At 38.5% G+C, this 26,998-nt stretch overlaps 2 protein-coding genes across 2 annotated transcripts in view; one reads left to right on the forward strand and one right to left on the reverse strand.

The window, feature by feature from the left end:
- The window catches only part of LOC143281463 (uncharacterized), a 60,294-nt gene extending 45,213 nt beyond the window's left edge, over positions 1–15,081 (reverse strand). Inside the window, exons 1-12 of the mRNA XM_076586675.1 lie at positions 14,989–15,081; positions 13,755–14,828; positions 13,069–13,214; positions 11,483–11,555; positions 10,602–10,864; positions 9,259–9,296; positions 7,539–7,713; positions 6,899–7,108; positions 5,337–5,441; positions 3,723–3,827; positions 3,066–3,217; positions 2,078–2,147 (exon numbers count right to left, since the gene is read on the reverse strand). Of these exons, the coding sequence (XP_076442790.1) occupies positions 2,078–2,147; positions 3,066–3,217; positions 3,723–3,827; positions 5,337–5,441; positions 6,899–7,108; positions 7,539–7,713; positions 9,259–9,296; positions 10,602–10,864; positions 11,483–11,555; positions 13,069–13,214; positions 13,755–14,508 (2,091 nt within the window). The 5' untranslated portion in view covers positions 14,509–14,828; positions 14,989–15,081. The remainder of the gene's footprint in view (positions 1–2,077; positions 2,148–3,065; positions 3,218–3,722; positions 3,828–5,336; positions 5,442–6,898; positions 7,109–7,538; positions 7,714–9,258; positions 9,297–10,601; positions 10,865–11,482; positions 11,556–13,068; positions 13,215–13,754; positions 14,829–14,988) is intronic.
- Positions 15,082–15,360: 279 nt separating this feature from the next.
- LOC143281210 (enolase-phosphatase E1-like) lies at positions 15,361–23,783 on the forward strand. Its single transcript, XM_076586284.1, has 6 exons — positions 15,361–15,592; positions 17,445–17,537; positions 17,921–18,117; positions 19,642–19,774; positions 20,315–20,441; positions 21,621–23,783. Exons 1-6 carry the CDS (start codon positions 15,458–15,460, stop codon positions 21,893–21,895), a joined length of 960 nt encoding a protein of 319 aa, XP_076442399.1. The 5' UTR covers positions 15,361–15,457; the 3' UTR covers positions 21,896–23,783.
- Positions 23,784–26,998: the final 3,215 nt, after the last annotated feature.

The following is a 26,998-nucleotide window of genomic DNA, read 5'->3' on the forward strand; positions in this document are numbered from 1 at the left end:
TGGTGTGGTATGGTGTGGTGTAGTGTGTGTGTGTGTGTGTGTGTGTGTGTGTCTGTGCATGACAATGTGTGTGTGTGTGTGTGTGTGTGTGTGTGTGTGTGTGCGTGTCTGTGTGTCTGTGCACGACAATATGCTTACCACAATTCTAAAATATCTTTTTTCTTCTTAAATCTTAGTTGGTTCAGACTTGTTTCATGTACCAGACAAGCAATGACTGACTTAGTATTTGTCCACAACCATAAATACAGTACAAGTCAGCAGTGAATCAAACCATGAAGTGCACTAACATAATTTCCTTTTAAATTATAACCTTTCATTTTCAATCAACATACATACACAGACAGAAAAGTTTCACACAAATGATTCAAGAAAAAAAACACAAAAAAAAAAAAGAGAAAAATATCATTGGTTGGGGCATCAATGTTTCTGCAAGTGCAGATTCCATAAGAATTAGACTGTGGTCTCCTTACTCACTTTGAAATACATTGGAACAGTTATTGAAATGACTGACACACAATGGTTGAAAAACTTTTGAACACACACTTTTTGGCAAACAGTAGTTGAAATACTATTGACACACAGTAGTTGAAATTCAACTGACACACTGGGATGGAAATAATTTTGAACACACAGGGAATGAAATACTTTTTCACACACAGTGATTGAAAAAAAAGAACACATTGTGAATGGAAAAAAAAAAAAGAACACACTGTGACTGAAATACTTTTGAACACTGTGACTGGTATACTTTTGAAAACACAATGATTGAATCACTTTTTAAAGCGCCATGACTGAAATACTTTAAATATACAGTCACTGAAATCACAGCAATTGAAAAACTTCTGCACACACAGTGATTGAACTACTTTAAATAGTGATTGAAGTCACAGCAATTGAAATACTTCTGAACACAGTGATTGAATAACTTTAAACATACAGTGATTGAAATCACAGCTACTGAAAAGCTTCTGAACACACAATAATTGAATCACTTTTCAGCATACAGTGATAGAAATACTTCTGAACACATTCTGATTGAAATACTTCTGAACAAACAGTGAGACATGAAAAAAACCCAACATCACAATACAGCAGTAGAGGACTACAAACCAATAAAGGACTTCAACCATCAAAATGGTCAAGTGCTGACAGACAATGCAATCTACTCAGAAATGTGCTTGACTCACAACACACATTACAAAAGAAAGATTACCCTAGAGCTTCTTAAAGCATTATCAATTTTCTTTGCAGCCAACTTTTCAGAATTTTCTAATGCCTCCATAGCCTTCCAGTTCTTCTGTTGCAAGTCCTGCATGAAACAACAAACAAATAAACAGAATAAAAAAAAAATAAAAAAATAAACAAATAATAAAAATCTCCAGGAAAATGTGATATCATTAAGTCAGAATAAATGGTCTGAAGCAAAAGGATATTAATTTCATGAACCCCATACAAAATAAAAAATAAAAAAAACAAAAAAGAAGCATAAATCAAAAACACAAAATACAGAATTCAATCAAAATCTGCATTCAGATTTCAAACCATGAACATTAACTGAAAGTTCATTAGTTTTATCAAGGGAAAAGAAAAACACAAATAACTGATGATCTTTGTAAGACACCTTCCTAGCCTGATGAACAATCGTTTTACTATAAACAAATTAAGCGGACGCCACTGCTACACTATTCGAACTTGTACAACATGCAAATATTAGCGCTCGGTGAATACAGTGAACAGGTAATCTTATAACCTTCTGTCAGAACAAATCAAGTCACTCTCACTATGGCAACACAGGTTTGCTACTGTCTAGCTGTTCTCTCCCTTTCAATACATTGCTACATGGCACCAGCAAGCGCCTGTTGGAGATACTGACTTTTCCACAGGTAACATTATTTTGTGTTGCAGCTAGTCACTCCAAATGTGGCAGTTTATTTATGCACACACCCAGTCTGACCTTTATTTACTGTGCAAATACAGTTGGTTCTAAAAACAGATCAGTAGCGTCAGTGGTGGTTTATTTTCAATATTACCTAAGACTGATGCTTATTAGGTATCATTTATTTTGACAACAACTCACATTATTCCTCTTTGTCTGGGCATCCAGGGCTGTCTGGATCTTGGTCAGCTGAGCTACCTTCTCTGAAACACTGAGAACAGACGCTCATTTGTCACCTCTTTCTGCTGGATTCTGCTTTCATATACCATGCACAGAAAAAAAAAGTGTTTTCTTTTAACACTGGTGTTGTCCCTGTTGTACTTTGATGTTACACTGTGTGTGTGTGAGAGTATGTCACATATGTGTAATGTACAAGCATAAAAATACAAGATGTACACACCTACACACCATATCATTACCTGAATAAATAGTCACTGTACAGTTTTAGGTGAACAGTTTCAGTTTCTCAAGGAGGCGCCACTGCTTTTGGACAAAGCCATATACGCTTCACATCTGTTTGGCAGATGCCTGACAGCAGCATAACTTAATGTGCTAGCCTGGCCTTGAGTGTATGACAGCTAATTTCAATAACTAGTATTTGGCAACGGAATCAAAGAATATGGCAGCTTATTTCAAAAACTAATGTTTGATAATATGTAGATGGTGCATGGGCCGCTCTAGTTTGTAAGGTTTAATGAAATATCAGGCTCTGCATAAGGAAAGCAATGCAGCTGACAAAAAACAAACCAAAAAAAAACAAAAAACAACAACAAACAACAACAAGAACAACAGCACAAACAGGTAAGAAAGGCTCCACAAAGAGCTTTTACAATGAGAATCCTATAATCCACTGAGTTCTCAGCAGCCAATTAAGAGATTACAGTGTAAGAGAATAATTACGCTACACATCAATCACCTTTATTCAGTCTGCTGGAATATGAGAAAAGATTATTAACCACTGTGATGGATGTATGACACTCACTGTGACACACTAAGCCACTGGCAAGACAACCATCACACTAGTATAAATACAGAAAACCAAACATTTCCATATTAACACCCCCTCGTCACAGTAACCAGTTTTTTGTGCCCTACAATGCCCATAAACTTAGCCAGAACCACAACTTACATGCGTTCATGCTCTGAAGCCTGGATGACATTCTGGGCATCCTTCTCAGCATGAACATCTCCGTTAGAAGCCGTTGCTGAACTGGCCTGGGTCTGTTTTTCCTGGGCCATCTTCAGCTCTTGGCTGAGGCTGGAGTTTGCCTGGCGAAGTTGCTGTGGATAGCATTTAAAAAAATTTAAAGTGTAAAAAAAAAAAAAAGAAAAGAAAATTTACAACTTCTCCTATGATTCAATTCTGACAGTCCTTTCTTATTAACAGAAAAAAAAAAAAAAAAAAAATCAGCATCTTCATGAGTTTTCATTATTCAACTTAACTCAGTACTGCCAGTTAGCTCCCCTGACTTTCTCTACAGACAACCCATTTGTACAGATAAGAAATAAATTCGCCAAAGTGGGTCAGACGCCATTGTTGACATGCACTGTTTACTTGAACCAGTCACCGCAGAAATATCCCTCAATGGTCGCAGTGGAGAGTGGAAAGGTCAGTTAAGATATTCTTAGCTCATAACGTCATTATGGAAATTAGGTGCCACTCAAAAAATTCAAAACTATTTTAGGCCCCAATCGGGGCCCTTCATCTGAAATGGTTGTAAACAGCAAACCCCCAATCGGGGCCCTTCGTCCGGGGTGAGTTAAGCTTGCTCAGTGATGTACTTACCTGCAATTCTGTGCTCATATCCTTCTGAGAATGGACTGCATCAGACAGCTGTTTCTCCACATTCTTCAGGTTGCCTTCCAGCTCCTGCCTTTTGTCTTCCGATTCCTGGTCATTGACAGAGAGACATTTGGAACATGGGGTAATAAGCTCAATAGATGGACAATGGCATACATTATACCTCCATTCTGTTATCACCAATTCCATCATCCTCAACTGGATCACTTTGCTTTCTAAATCAAATTTATAAGCTGTCAGATGTGCAGTTTCAGTTAGGGGTGAAAAGCAAATGATTATAAAACTATCAAAAGCAATACTCCTGTCTCTTCCAGTATATCATGTTACATTATAAAAAAACAAAAAAACACACACTACACACACATATGCAAGATACACTATGATGGATGCAAGTGGAGATTTGTTATTGAACATACTGTTTCTCCTGAACGTAAACTGAAGCATTTAAAAAAACTCTCATATCTTCACAAGTAATTGTTGAAGTTTAACATATTATTTGAAGTACCTCCTTGAGCAGTTTTGAAATATTTCAAAAGCAAATCAACAGCTTCATCAAAGAAGAAAAGAAAAAAGAAGTACCGTAAAGTTCGGTCTACTGAGCGCACTGGTATATAAGCCGCACCCACTAAATTTTGGAAAAAATTGAACTTCATACGTACATAAGCCGCACTGGCTTATAAGCCGCACTTATTTCTGGTACCGGAACACATACTGATACTACAGAAAAGCTGTCAATACTGTAGGTTATGAAATAAACACAAGCGGGAACAACACAAAGAAAAGCAAGCGAAAATACTGCTAGTGCCACAAAAAATAAAAAAAATAAACACAATGAAAATAAGATCCATAATTTAGGGATAGTCACATTTATTCAACGTCATCCTGCTCACTGAATCCACTGAATTCTTCGTCTTCAGTGTCCGAGTTGAAGAGAACCAGCACAGCTTCCTCCACCATCTTGTCACTGACTTCAGCCTCGCTTTCACTTCATGAACATGAATGCAAAGTGGAGGCCGCTGCTGGTTCGCCGCTTGCATTGTTGTCTTCTAGGTCGATCGCCTTCAATTTGAAGGCTGCATCATTGGCATCATGTCGTGTTTTCGGTATGATGAGGATGTGCGCTTGAGCAGAGTAGAACTGAATGCTGATCTGAAGGCTTCAATGTGTGGGGATTTGATTTATAAAACATGAACAGTTAGCACACTATCCTGAAGCTCATCCAAAAATTCATGGACAGAAATCATGATTTTGGTGAGCTGAAGGGCAGCTAAGAATAGACGAGAACGTGACACCCCCAGGATCATTAAAATCCTCAAATAAGCCACATTATTGTATAAGCCGCAGAGGTTGAAACTGGGGTAAAAAGTCGCAGCTTATAGACCAAACTTTACGGTAATATTAAAATAAGGAGGGGAGGGGTGTGGGGGGTGAGAGGAAAGCATGCTAATAAATTCAATATGTTGGTAATGACACTGATGAACAGGTCCCAGAACACTGTCTTGTTATTTCAGTTTAAATAATGGATGAGTAGTTTCATGAACTGGCTGACAAATTGATTAATCACTGTCTGACCGACTGACATTTTCAGTCCCAACTTACCTGCAGCTTAGCACCAGTCTCCTTCTGTGCTGTGACGGCCTCAGCCAGCTGTTTCTCTACAGTCTTCATGCTGCCTTCCAACTTCTCCTTTTTACGTTCAGAGTCCTGAAACATCAACCTTCAAATATAACTGGAAGCAAACTTGGAAAGTATCCTTTCACATGTTGAATGCAGTTATACATCTTTTCACCATGCATTTTGTAAAACTGATAAATAATACTGAAGAAAAGCAGAACAATTACAAACTGATAAGTGACTTCATCTTTCCTGACCTTAAGATGTGATTCTGCATAAATCTAATCAACAGAGAAAATATTAAAGTCAAACCTTCAACTCCCAGACTGAAAACATCAAATGCTCCAATTCTGAAACCATATGTGAAGGTTAACTGCTGCAGAATACAATGATGGTGAATAGTGCAGAACTCCATAACCATCAAAACATGTCAGGTAATCTAAAATATTTACACATTCACAAAGCAAAAAACAACAAAACATGGCATTCACAGCTTTTGTTTTCAACCTTTTTTTTTCATGTTATTGTTTATATCCAGTGAATTTTCTCAAATGTGGGATGTTATAAACGGAAGTGGGGATCACTCCTTACATTGTAACAAGGATGAAAAGGAGCTTGAGAAGGCAGTGTGTTGGGTAGCCAAGGCATATCCACTTAATTAAGTTTTCTTAAATCCAGAATTCCCACAGATGTGACCAAAATTCCTTACTATTTACTGACCAGACTGAAAACATTCCATACCAAACACAAAGCCAAACTGAATTAAAAAAAAATTGTCTGCTGCACCACTTACGAAAGAGTTGGACAGATATTCTGGTACCACTGTTCATTTTTCATCACTTATAGTTTGTTTGTTTAGAAAATACATGAAGCTCTTTGCTAGACAGTACTGGACGAAAATTCCATAACTTTTCCGGACCATGACGGGCAAAGGATGTTTGTCCAAGACTCTTCCAGACTATCTATATGAACCCTGTAAAACTAATGTCAAATAACCCCAAGTGATAACCATCTGCAACTTGATATGAACCCTGTAAAGCCAAGGTCAAGTAACACCATGCAACAACCACATGCAACTTGGATCGAACCCTATAAACACAAGGTCAAGTAATGCCAAGTGACATCTACCTGCAACTTGATATGAACCCTGTCTTTCTTCTTCTTCTTTGTTCATGGGCTGCAACTCCCACGCTCACTCGTATGTATATGAGTGGGCTTTTATGTATGTGAACATTTTTACCCTGGCATGCATGCAGCCATACTCTGTTTTCAGGGGTGTGCATGCTGGGTATGTTTTTGTTTCCATAACATAACGCTGACAAGGATTCAGGATCTTTAACGTGTGTATTTGATATTCTGCGTGCGTATACACACGAAGGAGGTTCAGGCACAAGCAGGTCTGCACATATGTTGAGATATCAGAAACATCTCCACCCTTTACCCACCAGGCGCTGTAACCGAAATTCAAACCTGGGACCTTCAAACTGAAAGTCTAACACTTTAACCACTCGGCTATTGCACCTGTCAATATGCCGTGCGACAAGTACCTGCAACTTGGTCCCCACGTCTCCCAGGGAGGACAGATGCTTCTCCAGCTCCTGCAACTTGGCCTTCCACATGGAGCACTCGGCCTCCACCGTACTGAGGGCACTGGTGGCCTTCTTCAGGTCGCTGCTCAGCTGGCTGTTCTGGGACGTCGCCTTCTTCACCTCCTCCTGCAGCTCCGACACCTGCTTCTTCGCACCCTCGTCAGACTTCTGCAGGAAAGAAAAGAGCAAAGGAACAATGTTTTATTACAAGATTCCAAATTAACAGCTGCCTAAAAACATGTGAAGATATCATTCCTGTTAAAAATCTCATCAATTAACATCAGACTTCTGCGTGTATTCCCCCGATCTAAAGGTGAAGAAAGCAACAAAGGAACAATGTTATTACAAGATTCCAAGTTTACAGCTGCCTCAAAATATGGAAAGATAAAAGTCCTGTTAAAAATCTCATGAATTAAAAGCATCTCATTTCCCTCTATTTAGTAATAATAACAACAACCCCACTACAAATAATGAAAAAAAAAAAAAAAAAAAAAAGCACCACTTGAAAAAAAGAGAGAGAAAGTGAGGAGGAGAGAAAGAGCAGAAGAGAACTGGAGAACATACATACAAAGACTACCCTTCACAAGAAACTCCATACCTTGGAAGATTCAAGACTTTTTATCTGCTCCTCGTATTTCTTGATTTTTTCCTCACTGGACTTCTGGGCTCTCTCAGCAGCGTTCAGCTGAACTGTATTGTCTGACAGCTGTTTTTCTATAATGGACACTTTCTGTTTCAAGCTGGTCACATCTCCCTTTGATGAACTGTCCATTCTGCAAGAAAATAATACAATACCTCTATTGTTATGTAATACATGAACATGCCAACTGTGCAAACCACTCTATGGATTGTCCACTTTGCAACAAAATGATGCAGTACCTCAACTGTAATTCATAATCATGCCAACTGTATCTGTAAACTACACCAACTGACAGTATTGTTCACTTTGCAATAAAATAATGTAACACCTAAATTTTAATTCATAATGATGCCAAGTATATTACAAACTGCCCCACTGATAGCATTGTCCACTTTGAAACAAAGCACTATACACTAACAATTCCATATCTGTTGTAATACATGATAATGCCAGCTGTACAAATCTACAAACTACACCACTGACATGAAGTGATTGCTATTATTTGTTTTCTACTTTTAACACTACATCAAACTGATATCCTACTGGAGACTGAAAATCTGTTATCTCTTGGGATTCCTCTTCATGATCATGTTGTTTTGCTGGGGTTGTGTAGGTTCCAGCCTGAGCTATTATCTAAGTTCAAGCAATGACAGGCATGAGGGGTGCTTCCTGTGATATGCGAAGATCCACAACTCAAAATGAACAGCTAATATGCACACAAGAACATAAGAACTGAAGTTAATTTGAGCACCTTATGTTCAGCTCAAAATATGATGACTTTTCCCACTATTGTTCTGTTTCCAGCACTGCACTAACAGAATAATATCATATGGCCTAGACCACAAATCCTCCAATTAGCAGGGATCGCGTTAACGCATGTTTTTCACGTATTTGACGCATTTTGATTTTCGCTGACGCATTTTCACAGCGCTCACGCGTAACACTTACGCAAAACAACTTTTACTCCAAGCCGTATCAATGCAACTTTAGGACTGACTTGGCAGCTAGGTTTGCGATACTGAATCAGACGGTACAAGACAAAGTGTCTGTGCATGCGGAGCACTGCGAGATGCCTACGTGACTCTTAACAGCTACAGCCAATTTACAGAGTACGCGCGCACACAACACTGCTTAGCTGACGAGTTTTGGAACAGAGTGGCATCATAACAGGGCGTGACCAGTTTCGAGAAAGCCTGCAAAGTTGTCATCATGGATTATGACGCAACAAATCCTGATTTTGCTGTGCTGGCGAACATTGCATTGACAGTCCCTGACAGCTCTGTTCCTTGTGAGAGAGGTTTCAGCTGGCAAAATATGATCAAAACTGCTGACCGATCAAGACTGACAGATGCGCATGTGGACACGCTGTTGCGCATTGCAATGGAAGGTCCAGCATTGAGCCAGTGCAACAAACTGATTGTCAGGGCATGCGGTGAATTTCAGCGCCGACGTGAGCGGCGAAAATAGGTGAGTAAACCTTTGATTTAGTGTCATAGGTCTGACGCAATTCTGACTCTAACTTACGCGTTTTTTTTGCCGACTTTGCGTAAGCTGCACGCGTTCTGAAAAAGTCTAGCGCGATCCCTGAATTAGTTATGTCAAACAAAACAGAAAGCATTTTATGGCTTCACCAGCTTTTTAAAGCTACCCATGCTTGTTTTAATGATAGTATACTTACACTGCTTTGGACAGAGATTCTTGCAAAATTTTGTTTTCCTGGAACAAATGAAAATTTCATCAATGAAAAAATACACCAAAAGGGGGTATGACAGAGGTAGTTTTGGAAGGAGAGTGATGGAGGCTCATTTTATATGACGTTCACAGATACAAGACACTCTTTAATTCCTGAATATATATTCTGAAAGTCTTTAGGCCATAAAATTCAGAATATCTGTGAAGGAGAACAGAGTAGATCTGAATGTAACAGCACATGTCAATGTTCTATTTTCTTCTTCGTTCATGGGCTGCAACTCCCATGTTCACTCGTATGAATACGAGTGGGCTTTTACATGTATGACCATTTTTACCCCGCTATGTAGGCAGCCATACTCGGGGGTGTGCATGCTAAGATTGAAAGGAAATTTTCTATCTAAAATTACGTTTAAATAACATACTTACCGTGACCCAACTAGTGCAGACTCCGGCAGGGGTCTGACATCCCTGTCCTGTGCAAACTACTATCTGCCTATGCGGAGAACCGATAACCTCCCGGAAGTAGGTAACGTCCCCTCTGTCCCCCTGGCTAGCGCCCTCTTTTGACGGGAGCCATCATGACTCCTGTTCCTGTGCTCTTCATACGGCTAAGTTAACCACTCAGCTATTGCGCCTGTCAATGTTCTATTTTAAAAGCATGTATAATAAAAGATAAAAAGTACTTCTGATCAACAAATGTCTGAAAAGACGGATTCAAATCAGTTTTGAATATTTCATAAATGCAAAAGAATAGCCAAATCATAGGTGAGCATAAGGCGCAGGCGCTCATTTGATAGTGCAAATGCAAGCACAAGACTGGTACAGAATGGGTAAAATGTAATAATCAAGAACAAAAATTACTCTCAAGTTGTCTAATGCAATTGATATGACAGTGACTGAGAACTAAAATGTCCTTCTGCCAACAATGATAGGACAGCACAGCAAAACTGTCCTCCCGCAGAAGCAGAAATTTACAACATCAACCATAAGATAAATTACTGATTATTCAAATCTTCCCCCCCTTTTGGTTTTTGTTGGATTCAGTAACACCTTATTAATACAGCAAATCAATGGCACAAAGTGCGCATTTTGCTCGTCCCATACAACAAAGCATCATTTTGAATTGTTAACACTGTGACTGTTATTTGTGTTAATTTAGTTAAAGCAACTTCATCTTCAATGACACTGTATCTGTTCTTAGTTTTTACCAGCAATATATAATCATAAACATGAAAAACTGACGCAAAGGAGGTTATCAAAACCCAATACATCAGTGCAGCCTATAAACTTGGAGTGTGGTATTTTTCACTCCACCTGCTAGATTCATACCTGCTTCAACTTTGCACACGCTGTAGCCTCAGCTGATTTCTCCTTTTCCAGCTGCTCCACCTGAAGCTTGACGTTTGCGGTCTCAGCCAAGTGGGTGGCATGGATGTTGGACAAGCGTGCCTGCAGTGCTTCGTTGTCAGCTTTCTGCTGCTTAACCTGGGCCTCGTACTGTTTCTCCACAACCGACACCTTCTGCTTTTCGGCTGTCAGCGACGCACGCAGCTCTTTCACTTGGCTGGCAGATGACGCTAATCTCTGCTGCTCTGCAAAATGAAAAAAACACATGTTTTAGTTTTTACAGTCTTAGTTCACAGCCTTTCCCCTACTTTATCTTGAACCACCTTGTCCAAAACAAAAATGCAAAATGAAACACTAACGATCGTCCTTCCCCAAACAACACAGAATGGCATAAACTCTGCAGAACAGTCTACCAAGGAGCCAGAAAATTCTTTCAATGGAATAAACATTGCAGAACTGTCTACCAAGAAGCTAGAACTTTTTTTTTCCACACACATGCACACAATTCTGTCGCCTGCATTTTTTCCCCTTAAAATATTAAGCATGCGCATTGTACAGTAACTAACGTTTTGTTCTTTTAAAACTGACAGACATACAATAATTTCAATCCAAGACGCACCTTTAAGTCTAAGAAAAGAGGATTATTCACAACAGAATTTCAATTTCAACCCAAAAGTGAAAAACACTGACAAACTTTATAACATAAAAATATTGGGTTTCTAGTATCATAAACTGAAAATTCAGGCATGACCCTTTCAACATCAAATGGCATGTACCAAAAATATTCTCAATTACCGGTTTTGATACACACACCTAAATGATTCTGACAAAGACTGACCAAAGAATGTGAAATTGTATACTACCTTCAAGGAGAGCTTTCTCTTTCTCCTCCAGCTGCTTCTTCATCATTGTTACTGGGTCACCTTTCTGGCTCTTCTGCACAAAAATGTCACACAATATATTGTATCATTTTGGACCAGGAATTACAGGGAAATTAATCTTTAACAATACTACGCACACAGACACACACACACACGGGGCACACACATTCTCTTGGACAAAAAGTCTTTAACCACAAAACCACTTTCAGTTGAAAAGTCTCTCCACACCATCTCTGTGACCATATGCAACACAGAAAACTGTTCAAAACTTGAACTTTGAAACCATACCTACAAGTTCATCCAATCTGAGCACAGCACCTACATGCTGATAGACAAGAATCATCAATCCAAAAATAATTCAAAACAAACCCAACCAACCAAAAACAAAACAAAAAAACCAAACATTAGTCACTCGATCATCAATGGAGATAACAGGCATTCCCCCAAGCTCACATGCCTTACAATTCAATATTCATCCATCTCTTTCAGTATCTTGTACATGTACCAGCATACATGCAATAATACTGCAAAAATGAAATTCATAGCCTTTTCCACCCCAACCCAGTCCTTCACTCAAATCCTTTGCCTCACTTAGGACAAGTTCTCTCCCTTTCTTTTCCCCCACAGATGCCCCATTTTGTAAGGGTTGGGGGGGAAAAAATCACAATACGAAATACAGAGTTAGAAAATGAAACTTTCATAACTGGTTACAAACATGCTGGGCTATAACATAAAAAAAATTAAATAAATATCTCGCCTTATTTTCAGTTTTGCCATTGTATAAAAAATAATGCTAATATTTCACCCCAGATCATCACATTGTTTGATCATATCCATGGGAACAAAGTTAATAGAACAAGTGCCTGTAAATGCACAAAATAGCTTCTGATAAGTATTTATACATTTTGGACTTGGAGAGCTAAAACGCCGCCATCGATGCCTTGTTTGTTCCGCAATATTTTGACTAATTTTGAGATGAACTCGCTTCAGATGCCATTTTACCGACACACTAGCACGCAAAACAGACAACAGGTCAATGACTTTGTCAGCGTGTGCGTGAGATGGGCTACAAATGACAGGCTGGCCAAGCATACCATTCGGCTGTGGTGTGGCCAAGAATAGCACACTCTGCTTGGATAATCACCTAATCACATAAGCAGCACGTAATCAATTTTTAATTTTGGAAAATGCTATTCCATTCTGTTGTCCAAATCCTGAGTACGTTTCATGTGGGAATGCTCATCCATTCCATCGTCCACAAATAGCTGAAACAAATCTAAATATGTTCCTTCTCAAGCAGTCTTTAGATATGAGGAATCATTTGTATTACATGGAACAGTATCTGTTTCTTCTATGTGTGTGCATGGTCACTGATTGTGTGTGTGTGTGAGCTGCATCAGACGTGATACATTAAAGCATTTAAAGAGGTTTCAATCACTATTTAAATATGATCATTATCATTAGCAGTAGTAGTAGCAGTAGTGGTGGTGGTAGTAGCAGTACTATTACTATTTGTAGAAGTATTGGTAGTCTGGTACATACACATATGACACAAAAGATTTATTTACCTTATTCCAAGACACCTGGGCATCAACACTGGCTCCTTGGCGGTTCAGCAAAACATCTATCAGTGACTGGATTTCAAAATCACTGAGTTCAACTGTGCGAAGTGTGTCAATCAGGTGTGATCCTTTCAAAGAGCTCCCGTTAATGACTGAAAACATAATTCAAATTTCAACCTATCAAATTTCAAATATTCATCCTTGTTTCTGCATAAGTGAAAATATGTATGTGACTTTTGTGAGAATGTTGGGAACATATATACATATGAATCATGTTGCGGATGATTTATGTGTACACCCATTTATGCAAGACACAGTTAGAACCAGTTCTGTCATTTAGTTGGGGGGTTTTTTGTGTTTTTTTTCAGTTTTTTTTTTTTTTTTTTTACAACTCCACAAAGAGGAAAAATTTCCCATTATCAACATTAAAAAAAAAAAAAAAATTAATAATAATAATAAAACATTTGCTGAAAAAGTTTCTGATTCGGAATAGAACAAAAAAACCCACACAACTTTATTCATTACTATTCAATCACTTTTGAATAACTGAAATAAACCCACATACAAAAGTTACACACGTACAAATTTGACACTTATCTGGATTACAAGAAATTATACACAACTGACATTTTACTTTCTTTTTTTTCTTCTTTTTTTTACATTAGAGACATAAAGTGAATATTTATAAATACCTGTTGCACTCTTGGACTTGACTCCTTTTCCTTCTGCAGCTGCACGTTGCTCTGTAGTCTTGGTTTTCTGGATTTTTGTTTCCTTCACTTCTGCTTTCTGGACGGTTTGCTGCGTTTTTTGCACTTTGATTTCTTTCACTTGTTTCAGATCAGTGTGCTGGGTTTTCTGCTCTTCCTTGTCAACTTGCTTCTGATCAGTGTGCTGGCCTTTTCCCTTTTTCACAGCCGACACTTCATGCGTCTTCATATCATGGAGCTTTTTCAGCTCCAGATCATCCAGTGGTTTGATTGGTTTATGATGTAGCTCTGCAGCTTTTTCTACTACTGGAGTAACTTCATCTTTGTTGTGTAAGATTGATCTCTTTCGGACAACTGAATGTTTACTTTTCTGGCTTCCCAAACCCACGTCTGCAGACTCGATAATCTCTGGCTCTATTTCTAAATTGACCATTTTAGATTTCTTCTGCCCATTTTTTTTAGAACTATGCTCTGAAGTGCTGCTGTTGTCCGATTCCTGGGCTGCTTTCTCTTTTGTCTTGTCACCCTTTCCCTTTTTGTATTTCTTCTTCATTTGCTCTTTCTCTATTTTCTTATCATTCTTGACTTTCTCTCTTTCCTCTTCTTGTCGTTTCTTCTGCTCTGCAATGACTTCATCATAGGTTTTCTCCCTCATGGATACAAGGGTTATGATATATATCAAAAGAGCTGACAGACAGCAAACACTTAACCCAACAAGTACGGTCCATGGATCCATGATGCCAGTGTTATGCTATCCGTTCAGTTCAGACACTACTGTGATTTTTTTTTCAAAAAATATGCAGATTTCTTCTGTCAATGTATATGGACGAGCAGCAACAGTGTCTAAATCTTCGTCTCAGTCCATCACTCGTGATCCACTTGGAAAACTCTTTTCCGTTTGTCCTTCACAAATGATTGTGTACAAGTCAAATTTGTGAATGCGCTTTATACTTCCTGGCCTCTAGCAAAGGTCTGATCCGAAAACACAGTTCAAAGGTTCTATATAGGTGACACAATTCATCCAGTGACTTCTTCGAAGTGCAGACCACTGTCTACCTGTAACATGAAATGTCCACGTAAGCAGCTGGGCAAATGTTAAACAATAAGTTAAAATGAAGTAAAGGTAATGAATAGAAATTCAGTCACTATGAGCATGCAAAGAAGAAAATTGCAGATCAAACATTAAATAAAAAGTTTATGGGTACAGTTTTCAAACCTTTTCTTTCGGTCACCCACGCAGTGTGCTTCAACGTGGATGCCGGATGTCGCAGAAGTGCATACCCTCAGCAAAACATTGTGGAAATCCAACGATGTTTCTGATTGGTTGTTATTTGATGCAGTTAATACCCCATTCAGACACACACTTTTCTGCTTTTGACAATGAAGCCTACTTTGGTATAGATGCGCACTGGCTTCGTAAATGAAACAGATTCGGATTTGATATTTAATTTATTATGCGTACATGACTTTGTTATCAAATATTTCTGAATTTTCTAATTGTTTTGCCTCTTGCTATGCATTGACGTTTGGGGATAAAATATTAGACAGAACAGCATTCGGTTCAAAGTGAGGCTACGCTCAAAAAGCGCCCTCTTCCGGCTTTTTCAATCAATGGTGTACGCACCTGCATAGACTGCGGAGGAAACATTGCTGAGGTCTTTGTCTGAGGAATTCTATCCCGCAAAATGGCGACAGAACAACTACAACAAATGGGTCAGCAAAAGAGATCTGCTGCTGAAGCAGTAGAATCACTGTTAGAGCAAGTGAGAGCGATTGTTTTTGATGTTGAAGGAACAACGACTCCTATCACATTTCTGAAGGTAAGGAGATGAAGCTTTTTTTTTTCGCTTTTTTTTTTTTTCCACCAGGATGAGAATTTGGTCCGAGAGACGGCCGCGTCTGTTATCAAAACGAAATAGATCTCGCACATTGTACGCGTCTAATATCATCAAATGTTATGTTTTTCTTTCGTAATGATCTTATAAACTCTGCAGGAAGGTCTGTGATTATGCGTGGCCTTGGTTAAAAATGTCGGTCGAGATGTTTGAATATTCGGGATGTGGCAAACAAAGGCACATTCTCACGGAGAACGAGAAGCGTCAGTTTGCATGCGTTGCAACGTGCTGTATATGGTTCAGAAAACATCAGTTCTATTTAAATTTGATATGTAATCGCAAATACAGTTCCAGCATCAAGTCAACGCCAGGAAATGCATTCTGAATCGCATCGTCTGATAGCGGTGGCATGGTGACTGACGCTTTCATGATATGTGCCGGTTGAATGCCGGTTTTCATTTCCGAACACTTATTTTGTATTATCTAAAGAACTGTTCACATATTTTTGTACTGTTTTGTAGAAACTGTTGATACGTTTTTAAATGTTGCTGTTTGAATGAAGATGGAGTTGGTTATGATCGTTTGTTTATTGTATCGAATGACTAAGCTGGCTTCCGCCATGTCACACATGCCCCGGGTTTGAAGAAAGCCGCCGAATGGCTTGGTTCTCGTCACGTGACAAGACTTGTACCACCTCCCTCTCACTGTCCCCGCCCCCACACCACTGCTCTTTCCCTCTTCCAACACACATCCATTGTGAGTGGTGGTGCTTTATTTTTTTCTGTTTCTGAACTCTTAGAACCCTCTTTTTTGTTTTGTTTTGAACACAAGTGTCTGATATGCCACTGCCACTTATCTATAGTTCCAGGACTAACCTCTTTATTTTTTAATCACCACCATCAACCCCACTCCCCTCCTTTAAAAAATAAAAACATTAACAGTAATGATGAAATGTATAATGGAGACATAAAGATCACTGAGCAGTCCATATGCATTGATATTGATGCTTTCTTGAATGTGAAATAAAATTGTGACAAAAATAGAGCCAGTCTCAAGAGTTGAAGCCAGATATTAGTCAAGAGACTGGGAAACTTTGGTGATTAAGTACCTTTGTTAAGTTCCAATATGTGTTGATTTTTTTTGTTTTTGTTTTTTTGTATTTTTAGTTTTTATTATATGACTGGTGTTTAATGCTTCATTACAGCATGTTAGGTGAAACAACATTGCTTGATAGTATATCAGAGTGTAACCAGTAATTCTTACATTTTAGGGAGAGGAAGCATGGCCGTTTATTGACTTCAACACAGTAACTGAAGAGTGATTATTTCCTAACTGTAGATATCTTAAATTATAAAATGTTAAAACTGAAAGAAGGGTATACCATTAATGAATGATAATTGAAATTCAGAATCGGCTGTCATTTGTCACTGTTTTGTCCAGTCTTTTTGATGTGTAGCCACAAAATATACAGAACATGTGTAGTATTCTGTCACATAATGTTCTGGTCCATGAAGTGACTGGAGAGAGGAAGCATTGTTCTGAGTGTTCAAGTCTTTCATTGCCCTAAACAAACAAGAGCAACGCACACACACACACACACACACACACACACACACACACACACACACACAGAGTGACATACACACACTTGACTTCAATGATTTTTTAAAATTCCTGATTAGTGTCATTATGATTATGGGAGAATTATCTTTTAAGTATTTTATTTCATTTTTACTAATTTTAGTAATTTAAGTTGTAGAATTATCATAGTTTTAGTATTTTGTTACATTTAAGTTGTGTGACAACATGCCCATTATTTTGTTATGCGCGTGTGCAGGATATATTGATTCCTGAGAACATTGAAGACCACCTGAAAGATACATTTGAGGAACCAGAAACAATAAAGGACCTTGCTACACTCAGGGAAATGGTAAGTTTAAGAAAGCTGATTGATATATCATATAAAGTGTTGTAACTGAATGCAAGAAGTAAAATTAATTATCTGATATTGTGGTCGGTTGCTGTTTCAGTGTTTGTGTTCTTTTGTCATGGGCTATATGACATGTATGTTGCAATGAACTTAATAATATATTAATGAATATAGACGTTTGTCTCATTGAGCAAGAGATGTATCACACATAGTAAATCTGCCAGCATTGTGGAAATGTCTCCACCATAAAACAAATTCCTGGACAAGCTTGAAGTTGTCTGCATATGTATGATTAATGTTTACTTTTACTATTTTAGTGTTTTAAAAGAAGAGTAAAAGCAGAATGACACATAATATAATCAATATGATATGATTGCTGTCAGGCACAGAAAGAGAAGGATGATGGAGAGGAGGGTGCGGAGACGATTCCTGATGCTGCTGAGGGTCAAGAAGCTGTGAAGAAGGCAGTGGCGGCTTGTGTCCAGAGATGGGTTGACTGCAAGGCTGACTGTGCAGAGTTCAGACAGTTCCGAAACCATGTCTTGCGTCATGGCTTTGAGTGCGACAGATTCAAAGCAGAGTGAGTAGCTCTTTCTTGGCTTTGTGCAAATATTTAAGAATGCATGCTTTACAGTCTTGTGTTATATAATGATGATTTTATACAATGACACACGAACACGAAGACATACATTGATACAAAATGCATGGATGTCCTGTCAGCACTGCCAGTTTGTGTTATCTTATCACCAGCTATGTGTTTACGTTCTGGTGTTTACATTTGTTAAGGTTTTTCAACTAATTACAACCTGAGCTTGTACAATGCATGGACATCTATTCTTGATCATCCAAACTGGTTTCTGGACCTAAAATGAAGGACCAAGTAACCCATTCAATCCAAGGGAGTTTACAGCCTTGGCGTATTCCCCTGTTGTATTGATGCAGAAAAACGAAGAGAATATACTGAAATTGACTGGTTTGCCACCAAATTGACACAAGAAAACACAGCTAAAAATATGGTAGTTAGTTCCCTTTGCTTGCAGTTTATGCATTTGTAGGAATGTGTACACAATTTCAATGAAACAGTTTTGATGCTAGGGCAGTGCTTAGATGTGGGGTTAAATAAGTTAGGGAAAGGCAAGCATGTGACTTAATACCACTTTATTTTAACACAAGTCAGTGTTTGAGCAAATGATTTGCCTGTCCACTTTGAAACTGAGGAAAAAACCCAACCCAGACTGACATCATTGTAGCACAGTTTAAGTATTTCCCAACAGTGCTTTGGAAGCTTGGCTACCCAGTCCACACCCTATTTATATCTTAATGTGTCTGTTTAGGTTTAATGTTACAATGGGGGCCGGGGGGGGGGGGGGGGGGGGTGTATGGGGGCTGCTGTTGTAATTTAAAACAGCAAGTAATGACCAGTCTTTCCAGAGATAAAAAGTGTCCTTCAGCTTTCCCCTTATTTGAGTTGGTACATCAACATGTATACTGGAACTAGTGTAAGGTTATCTAACAAGTCATTTACTTTGGTCACAACATTGTACAGTTTAAAAAGTTTTAACTGCTTTGCACTGTCTTTTTTTCTGAATTCCTTGGTTTCTGTTTTGGATTATCATTACGTATGGATCACATGTGAATTCTCGGGGTTTTTTGGGGTTTGTTTTTTTTATCCCCTTAGTTTATTTATTTATTTATTTTTAATTAAAAAAAAAATTAAGTTCTTCTTGTGTTGGTTTTTTTTTTTTTTTTTTTTTTAATTAAAAAAAAAAAAAATCACAGAGGTCTTATTTCATGGTAAAGAGTGTGGTCTAAGTGTTGACTGATTTTTGAAAATTTAAAATCCAAACATGGAAACTGAAAGTGTATGACAATTTGATTTGATTGTGTTCAGATTTGAAATATTTGAACAATACAGAAAACTTAAAAGAATGGTTGGTTTTAGAATTATGGTTCCTGTATTTGAATGTGTTAGAATTTGATACATTTTTAATCATTCAGAAAATGGAAAACTGGTTGGTTTATAATTCTAGTTCCTGTATGCCATCACTCATACTATAATATTTCTCTGTCATCACTTACATTACTTTGGTTGTGTGTGGTTCAGCGTTTTTGATGACGTGCCCCCCATGCTGCGCATGCTGAGTGAGGAAGGCTTCAACCTGTACGTGTACTCTTCTGGAACTGGGGAGATCGAAAAGATGCTGTTTGCCAACACCCCAGAGGGTGATATCACAGATGTAAGTTGTGTGTGTATATGTGTGTGGTGGGGGTGGGGTAGACTGTGGTATATTCCACTCTGGGTAAGTTGGTGTCATAAAATTTTACTTTCATAAGTTCCAGTTACAAATGTTTCACTGCCACATCTTTGCAAGAAGGGGCTGATGGAATCTTGCTTAGTCAAGTTGGAATTTGGCACCACAATCAGTCAGTTAATGAAATGAAATATGCTGTTTTTCAGTTCAATGACTAACATTGAAAATGAAAACTTAAGATGCTGGGGATAGAATAATAGTAGGGGATCAGTGGTGGTACCTGATGATATTAACTGATAGACATTTCATGCAGACACATGCATGCACAGTGACATGAACTGGTAACTTAAAAACATGCACATTTGCTGTTTGTTCAGTGTGAGGTATAAAACATGTAAGACAGGTGAAAGTCTGATGTGTGTGGTTCTAGAATGTTTAACTAGGATATTCTACAATATTTTTCATACACTGATTGTAATACATGAATGATATTCATGATTATACTTTTTGTTGCTTGTTTTACAGGTGTTCGCCAACTTCTTTGATGAAGCAGCTATGGGATCCAAGACTGAGAAGGACAGCTATTTGAAAATAGCTTCAGAAATCAAAATTGACCCCAAAAACATTCTGTATCTCACCGATACACCAGAGGGTAAGTGGAAATGTTTTTAAAATCAAATGATGTGGACTTCATGTGTACAACTGTCAAATAATAATGATCTGTAGACTCATTTATTAGAAGACATGCTGATGACTACACATCAAAAGTATCAACCATGTGTCATTTCATAGTTTAATTTTGGATGGCTGTATCAGAGAGCAAGTATGAAGTCTAGCCATTAGAAAGCACAAAGGGTAGAAAGGTGGGGAGGGTCTTATTGGACTTGTTTTAATGTCTTTTGCATATGTTCTTTTTGTGTTGGTGTTTACAATGAGCATTTTGTGTTGGTGTTTATGAGCCTGTGATTGCACAAGTTAATTTCCATGTGGATTAATAAAGTGGTTTTTTTTAATTTAAATTGATGGAAGTGCATCAGAGTACTGTGGTCAGGCAGGTAACCCATTCCCTTTCCTCCATTACACAGGCCTCTGTGCTTATTTCCTGATGTGTTCATCATAGGCACAGATTGTTGCTTTGTGTACCAATTAGGTCAAGTTATACCTAACCTTTATGTCCTTAAAAAAAAAAACCCAATTGTTTGGCAAATAATGTATTTTTATCTGGAGGTTCCCACCCAACATATGTTTTGGATGTGAGTGCATGCCTCTCTCATTCTGTTGCTCTCTTGATGTCAGTGGGGTTTTTTCTTACAGAAGTTAAAAAGCTGTAAAATACCAGTACTTGTTGGTCAGCAGAAAACCTTGTATTTCCATGCTCTAAGAAAGGTCACTCATTTGCCAGAACGGTGCATTTTGCCTGCTTTTCAGTTGTACCACACAGCCTTAAATTTTTTTAAATTTATTTATTTATTTTCTTTTTATGCCCAACTCCACAGTATCAGTCCCCCATGGGCACAATTCATAGCTCATTTATTTTCCACTGCCTTGAAGAGCTCTTGATCTCATACCTGCAATTTAAAGATACTACACAATCTTATAGTAAAAGAAATCACGTTTATGGTGTAATTTTCCTTTGGGAAGTTATTTTCTTTTCCTTATGGAAAACACCAACTGAAACAAAACGCAAAATTTCTCAGTCAGAAAGAAAAAAAATTGCACATAAAAAACAAACAAACAAAATCCATTTTCATGAAGATTTATACATGAATAGTATTCATTCATTCCTTTAACTGAAGATTCATATGATGTTTGTGCATTGTACACTTTGCAGAAGCTGACGCTGCCTTCAAAGCTGGCTGGAGAAGTGCCCTGGTCATCCGCCCTGGCAATGCCGACCTGACGGACGAGCACTTGCAGAACTACGCCTGCATCGAGCAGCTGGACGAGCTGTATGGCGATGAGGATGAGGAGGAGATCAAACGTTTGCATGGAGATGACAATGGGGAGGCTGATGATGATGACGAAGAGGATGAGAATGATGATGAAGTGGATGAGGATGAGGATGGAGAGGAAGATGATGGGGAGGGGGAAGGTGAGGATGCTTAATTGGTGACCGAAGGAAGGGATGTTAGGGGTAGACAGTGAAGAGAAGGGTGGGTAGTATTACTACTGTCAGGTTTGCTGCTGCAGCAGAGGGTGAATGCGCTGGGTGGTGTTTGGACAGCAGCAGGCGACTAAAGCTAAGACTTGGACAGCTGTAAGTGTGACTGGATCCGAGGCACAAAACATGGGCAATGGTAGTGTGAGTGAGTGACCTTTGAAAATGGAATGAAACCATTTATATAGGTGAAAGGCCCCATCGCTTTTGTCTGGGAGGAATGAAATCTCACCTCTTCCATCATCCACTTCCTTTCCTGCCAGTGTTGCGTTTTTTACCTGAGTGAGCATCTCGTCACCCTCATCCGATTCCGCTGTAGCTTTGTGGACTGGACTGACTTTTTTTTTTTCTCTTTTTTTTTCTTTTCTTTTCTTTCTTGCCATGCTGTGTGGATTTGGTTTCTCTTGCTACTGTGCAAAGCAATTGGTTTGGACAGTGAGCTGGTACCTTGGCATCTTGACCAGAGCTTGGTATCGTCCAGATAGTTTTTATGGAATGTTCATGCAAGATAGGCAGCAGCTGATTTGCAGAGTCCTCTCCCTTCCCCGCTCCCACCCATGCCTACGCAGAATCCATACAAAGCAAATTGTAAGATTTCAGTTTACCACTGGAGATTTTCATTTGCCTGACTCTTTGGACTGAATCATCATTTGTAAAAATGTCTGTAGTTTTGAAACAATGAATATGTCAACAAAAGAAGAAAGAAATCATAAAAATGTATCCTTATAAGCCATTGTGTGCTCTCTCTTCTTTGTTGGTAAAATTCCTCCCTCCCATCATGCATTCTCCATGCTTTCGCTTCTTTTCCACAGCCAAAACTTCTATCATCTCCGTAAATCAGATGCAGCTGATTTTCCCTCATTCACAATTTCAAGAATTTGTGCATTAATTAAACTTTGTTGTAAGAGAATAACTACAATATCGATTTTCCCTCATTCACAATTTCAAGAATTTGTGCATTGTTGTAAGAGAGTAACTACAATATCATCAACTTTTATACAGTGTTCAGATTTTTATTTAGTTTATTTATGTTAAAATTGGCCGAGTAGGTTATGGAGTTTGTTGGTCTTGAATGCAGATATATCCCTGTTCCTTGTGTGTTATCAATCAAAGTTTTAGCACAAGACAAATAGCCCATGTTTCCTTGTGCAACCTGTTGTCTTTTCAAACTATCAACATAATTGTTCTTTTCCTTCTTCTTTCTCCACCCCCCACTTCTATTTTGTTAATGTGTAGTGCTAGATGTTTTATTACACATTGTGTTCCATAGGTGCTTGATGTTTTGGATTCATGTTCATAGTTTGGAGCATTACCAAGTTCATTAAACCAGACAGCACAGCTAACTGGTCAAATTCAAAGCCATTGTCTTTTGTCAGTTCCGTGTGGTTGGTTCTGTGTGGGATTCAATTTTGAATGAAGGCTTGACTTTGCCAAGTGACAAATACAAGAGGCGTGGCCGTAGAGAGACAAAAATGTCCATGTTTTACAATGGGGCGGGTGGGGGGGAGAAACTGCACAGAAATGTCACCATCACCACCCATCATTTCATTCAAATCGGGTGTATTGGTTGAAAAACTAATTGTATCAACTGGCGAGTGAAAGGGTTTTCACCCTGTGAATTGGAATATTCCTTGGTTTGACCAGTTGAGCTGTGCTCTGAGCTGATCAAGACGTTTTCTTTGCAACGGAATGACCAAGTCCATTTTTTTTGGTACTTAATGTGAAATTCATTAATTATGTATCCATTGTTTTTCATTTTGTTTGTTGTGTTTGGTGTATCAGCAGATTTGCTGAGGAATATCAGAATGACTGGGAAGTAAATGTAGTTGTATGAAATTACCATGAGTTTTCTGTTGTGAACACTGCCCTTTGTTGAATGGCATCAGTGTGACCATTCCCAAGACTTTTGTTGTCATTACAATTTCACCATCTGATGAGTTCCAGAGCTCTACAACACAGGTGCAGGTAATTCCAGGAGCAGAAATTTAAACCAAATGTAATGCAGGCTGTGAAACTAACTTCAACATGCAGGCATTCAACATGTATGCTCACTGTAAACTATCACTGTCTGTCAAATACCTGCTGTTTGAAAAAGAAGAAAGCTGATTACCTTGAAAAAGAAAACTGATTATTTAAAAACAAACTTGAAAAGAAGAAAGCTCATTAAAAACAACAACGACGACGAAAAACAAAAGTCAAAACATTGGATGTTCAACCCATTCCTGTTATGGAGGATGGTTCCAGTAGCTTTTTTTCATTGCTTTTGATTAAAATCAGCATCATATATATGATGTCCATCTGCACTCCCATGGTTAACATTTCTAAAGATTAAAATAAGAAACCGTAAAAGAAACAGATCTTCCTATTCGTGGTCACTTGCACATATGTACATTCTGAAACAAATTAGGTGAAACATAAGGCCAGTAATGGCTTTGTCTGTCTCACAAGATAATGGATTTGCATCTGTTAATGGTCACATTTTGGAGTGACTAAACAGCCCAACCCTGGAATAGCTTTCTCTGTAGCTGTTCTTGTGTTGTAAAATTGAATGGCTGGTTCAGCCACATGTGCCTGCCTCTTAGCATTTTTTGGACAAAATTCACGACTGGCTTGATCCCAAATTTCACACCCCTGTTTCCAGAAGCACAATCTTGGCATTGCTTTCACATTTTTTTAATAGATTATAATTTTTTATGTCATTAACAGCAGAAATCAAGTCTCTTGCATACATCTCTGTGTTGGAGGCATGACCCATAGGACACAGTCTAAAGTTGTCTGCAGAGAACATGACACTTAACTAAAGAGTAACCAGTGAAACATTCAGGGACAATCAATGATCTAAGGTAAAAACTAATGAAAACAAAAGTCGCAATAATGTAGCTCATGAAAAGTAAGTCTTTCTCTCTCTACCAAACATACATGACACACAATGACCATTGCAATGCACTATCCATTCAGACCATGTTTTTGTATTACACTGATTTCATGTTCACATGCTTTCCAAAATTTAACTTTTGGTGATGTGCATGGTTCATGACAGTGATCAAATCTGTTTGCATTCATTTCAGCAGGCATACAAATGAATCCTTCAAACAGCAGTTTGTTTCTTTCTCAAGCGCTCTCTCTCTACTGTCTCCTTGTGCATGTGCTGACAAACACACCAAATTCTCTCTCCTGTGAATATTTTTTTGGTCAAATTTTCAATTTTATACAAAATCTATTGGCATTCGTCCTGCAGTGTTTACTGTATGATTACTGCCAATTAAAAAAAAAATGGGGAAAACTCCGGATCTGTAGCATACAAAATAAGCTTTTTGTGGTGAGCTGTGCCTCGCGTTTCCCTTTTGATCTTTAACTCATTAACATCAACACATGTCGAACACACATCAACCATTCTGTGTCGTTTTACCAACGAAGTCCATACACACATGCAAAGACACAGAGTGATCATTGTTGCAAGCATGGATTAAAGCTGAGAATGCTCACTGTGGCTGCACACATCCTCAACTGAACTTTAAATAAACGATTACCTGAACATTGCAAGGCAGAAACAAATACACCAGTTGGAAGGCACTTCAACACTCAACCACACGACCTCTGTCCTGTGAAAATAGCAGCGGTTTGGCAGAACATAGGACATGCTTTCACATACATACAAATCTAATGGAATCGATCGTGTATTAACAAACTTCACTGTACCGCATCCAAAAGGTCTTTGCATCAGAGACCAGGCAACTGAAAATTTTGACACCTCCAGCCAGCCATACCCAGTGGAACTGTTCCCCCATTGTGGACAATTAACGACACAATTCTTCTACACAGATTTGTTCGCTGCAACTCCTCACCTTTTCTCAACCACTGGGCTCAAGAAAAATTAAACACATGATGCTGGTTGTGATATTTTATCAGGAGGACCTTTTAGCCAACGTTTACACCACCTACAAACACACCCACTTTTCTTTCTTTTTCTGATTTAAATGCGTCCAAACTATGCATTATTCAGTTCTTGAGTTAGTTCCCTTAATCATAGAGCTAATGAGAGGCAAACATTTTAAACCCTCATTTGTCCATCCACACGTTTAACCAGACTGGTCATTTCTTCTCCAGCTACATTGTGAAGTTACTCTCGTTTGCCAGTTAAAAGCGACATTTATTTTCGATCAATAGACGAACGAGACGATTTTCAAACAGTCATTTTACCTCTTCTTCTGACTTCTGTCTGCAGATCACTTTACACTCGACACGTATACCTGCCTATCTCCAAGGAGACAAATTTGTTCCAGACAGCTTAAGCTGTCTTCCGCAGTTGTTGTTGGTGGGGACACCATCACAGACACCTCACAAGACACAGCTAATCATCTGTCAGTCTGAAGTGAGCGTCCCGGGGTTCACCCCTCAGGCACTTTGGCAATGCCTTCAAATCGTCAGCCACCAAGGCGTGAACACAACGCGCGCACAGGGCTATTGGTATTCTGACCAAAATCATTAATAAAAAAAAAAATTGTAATACTGCATTCGAGCCTGCATGCAAAAAAAAACAACAAAAAAAAAAAAAAGGAAAGAAAGAAATAGAAAAAAAGGACCCCCCCTCCCTCCCGCTATTACCCCCCTCCCCCTAAGAAAACAACAACAAAAACAAACAAAAAACAACAACCAATAACAACAAAACAACAACCAACCAACCAACCAAACAAACAAACAAAAAATGAATAAATAAATAGATAAATGCTAGAGTTTCCATTGGGACATAGCAGCCATCTCCCTCATGGAAAAGGAATTATTTTTTAATTACGAACTTTCGTCCCCCGTCAGTTCACAATAGAAAAACACATGCGCGTGCACTGTTAACCACAGAGTTTCAGTAAGTGGTTAGGAAAGAGGAAGAGTTCATGAACGTCTTGGTCTCGATCTCTCTGTTTCACAGTTTCATGCTGTCACTCCCGGATACATTAATTGGCCACTCTTGATGGAGACATTTTAAAAAATTGTAATACTGCATACGACAACGACAACAACAACAACACACACACACACACACACAACTAAAACAA

This window comes from Babylonia areolata, chromosome 4, assembly GCF_041734735.1.
Source record: "Babylonia areolata isolate BAREFJ2019XMU chromosome 4, ASM4173473v1, whole genome shotgun sequence".
Classification (NCBI taxonomy): Eukaryota; Metazoa; Mollusca; class Gastropoda; order Neogastropoda; family Buccinidae; genus Babylonia; species Babylonia areolata.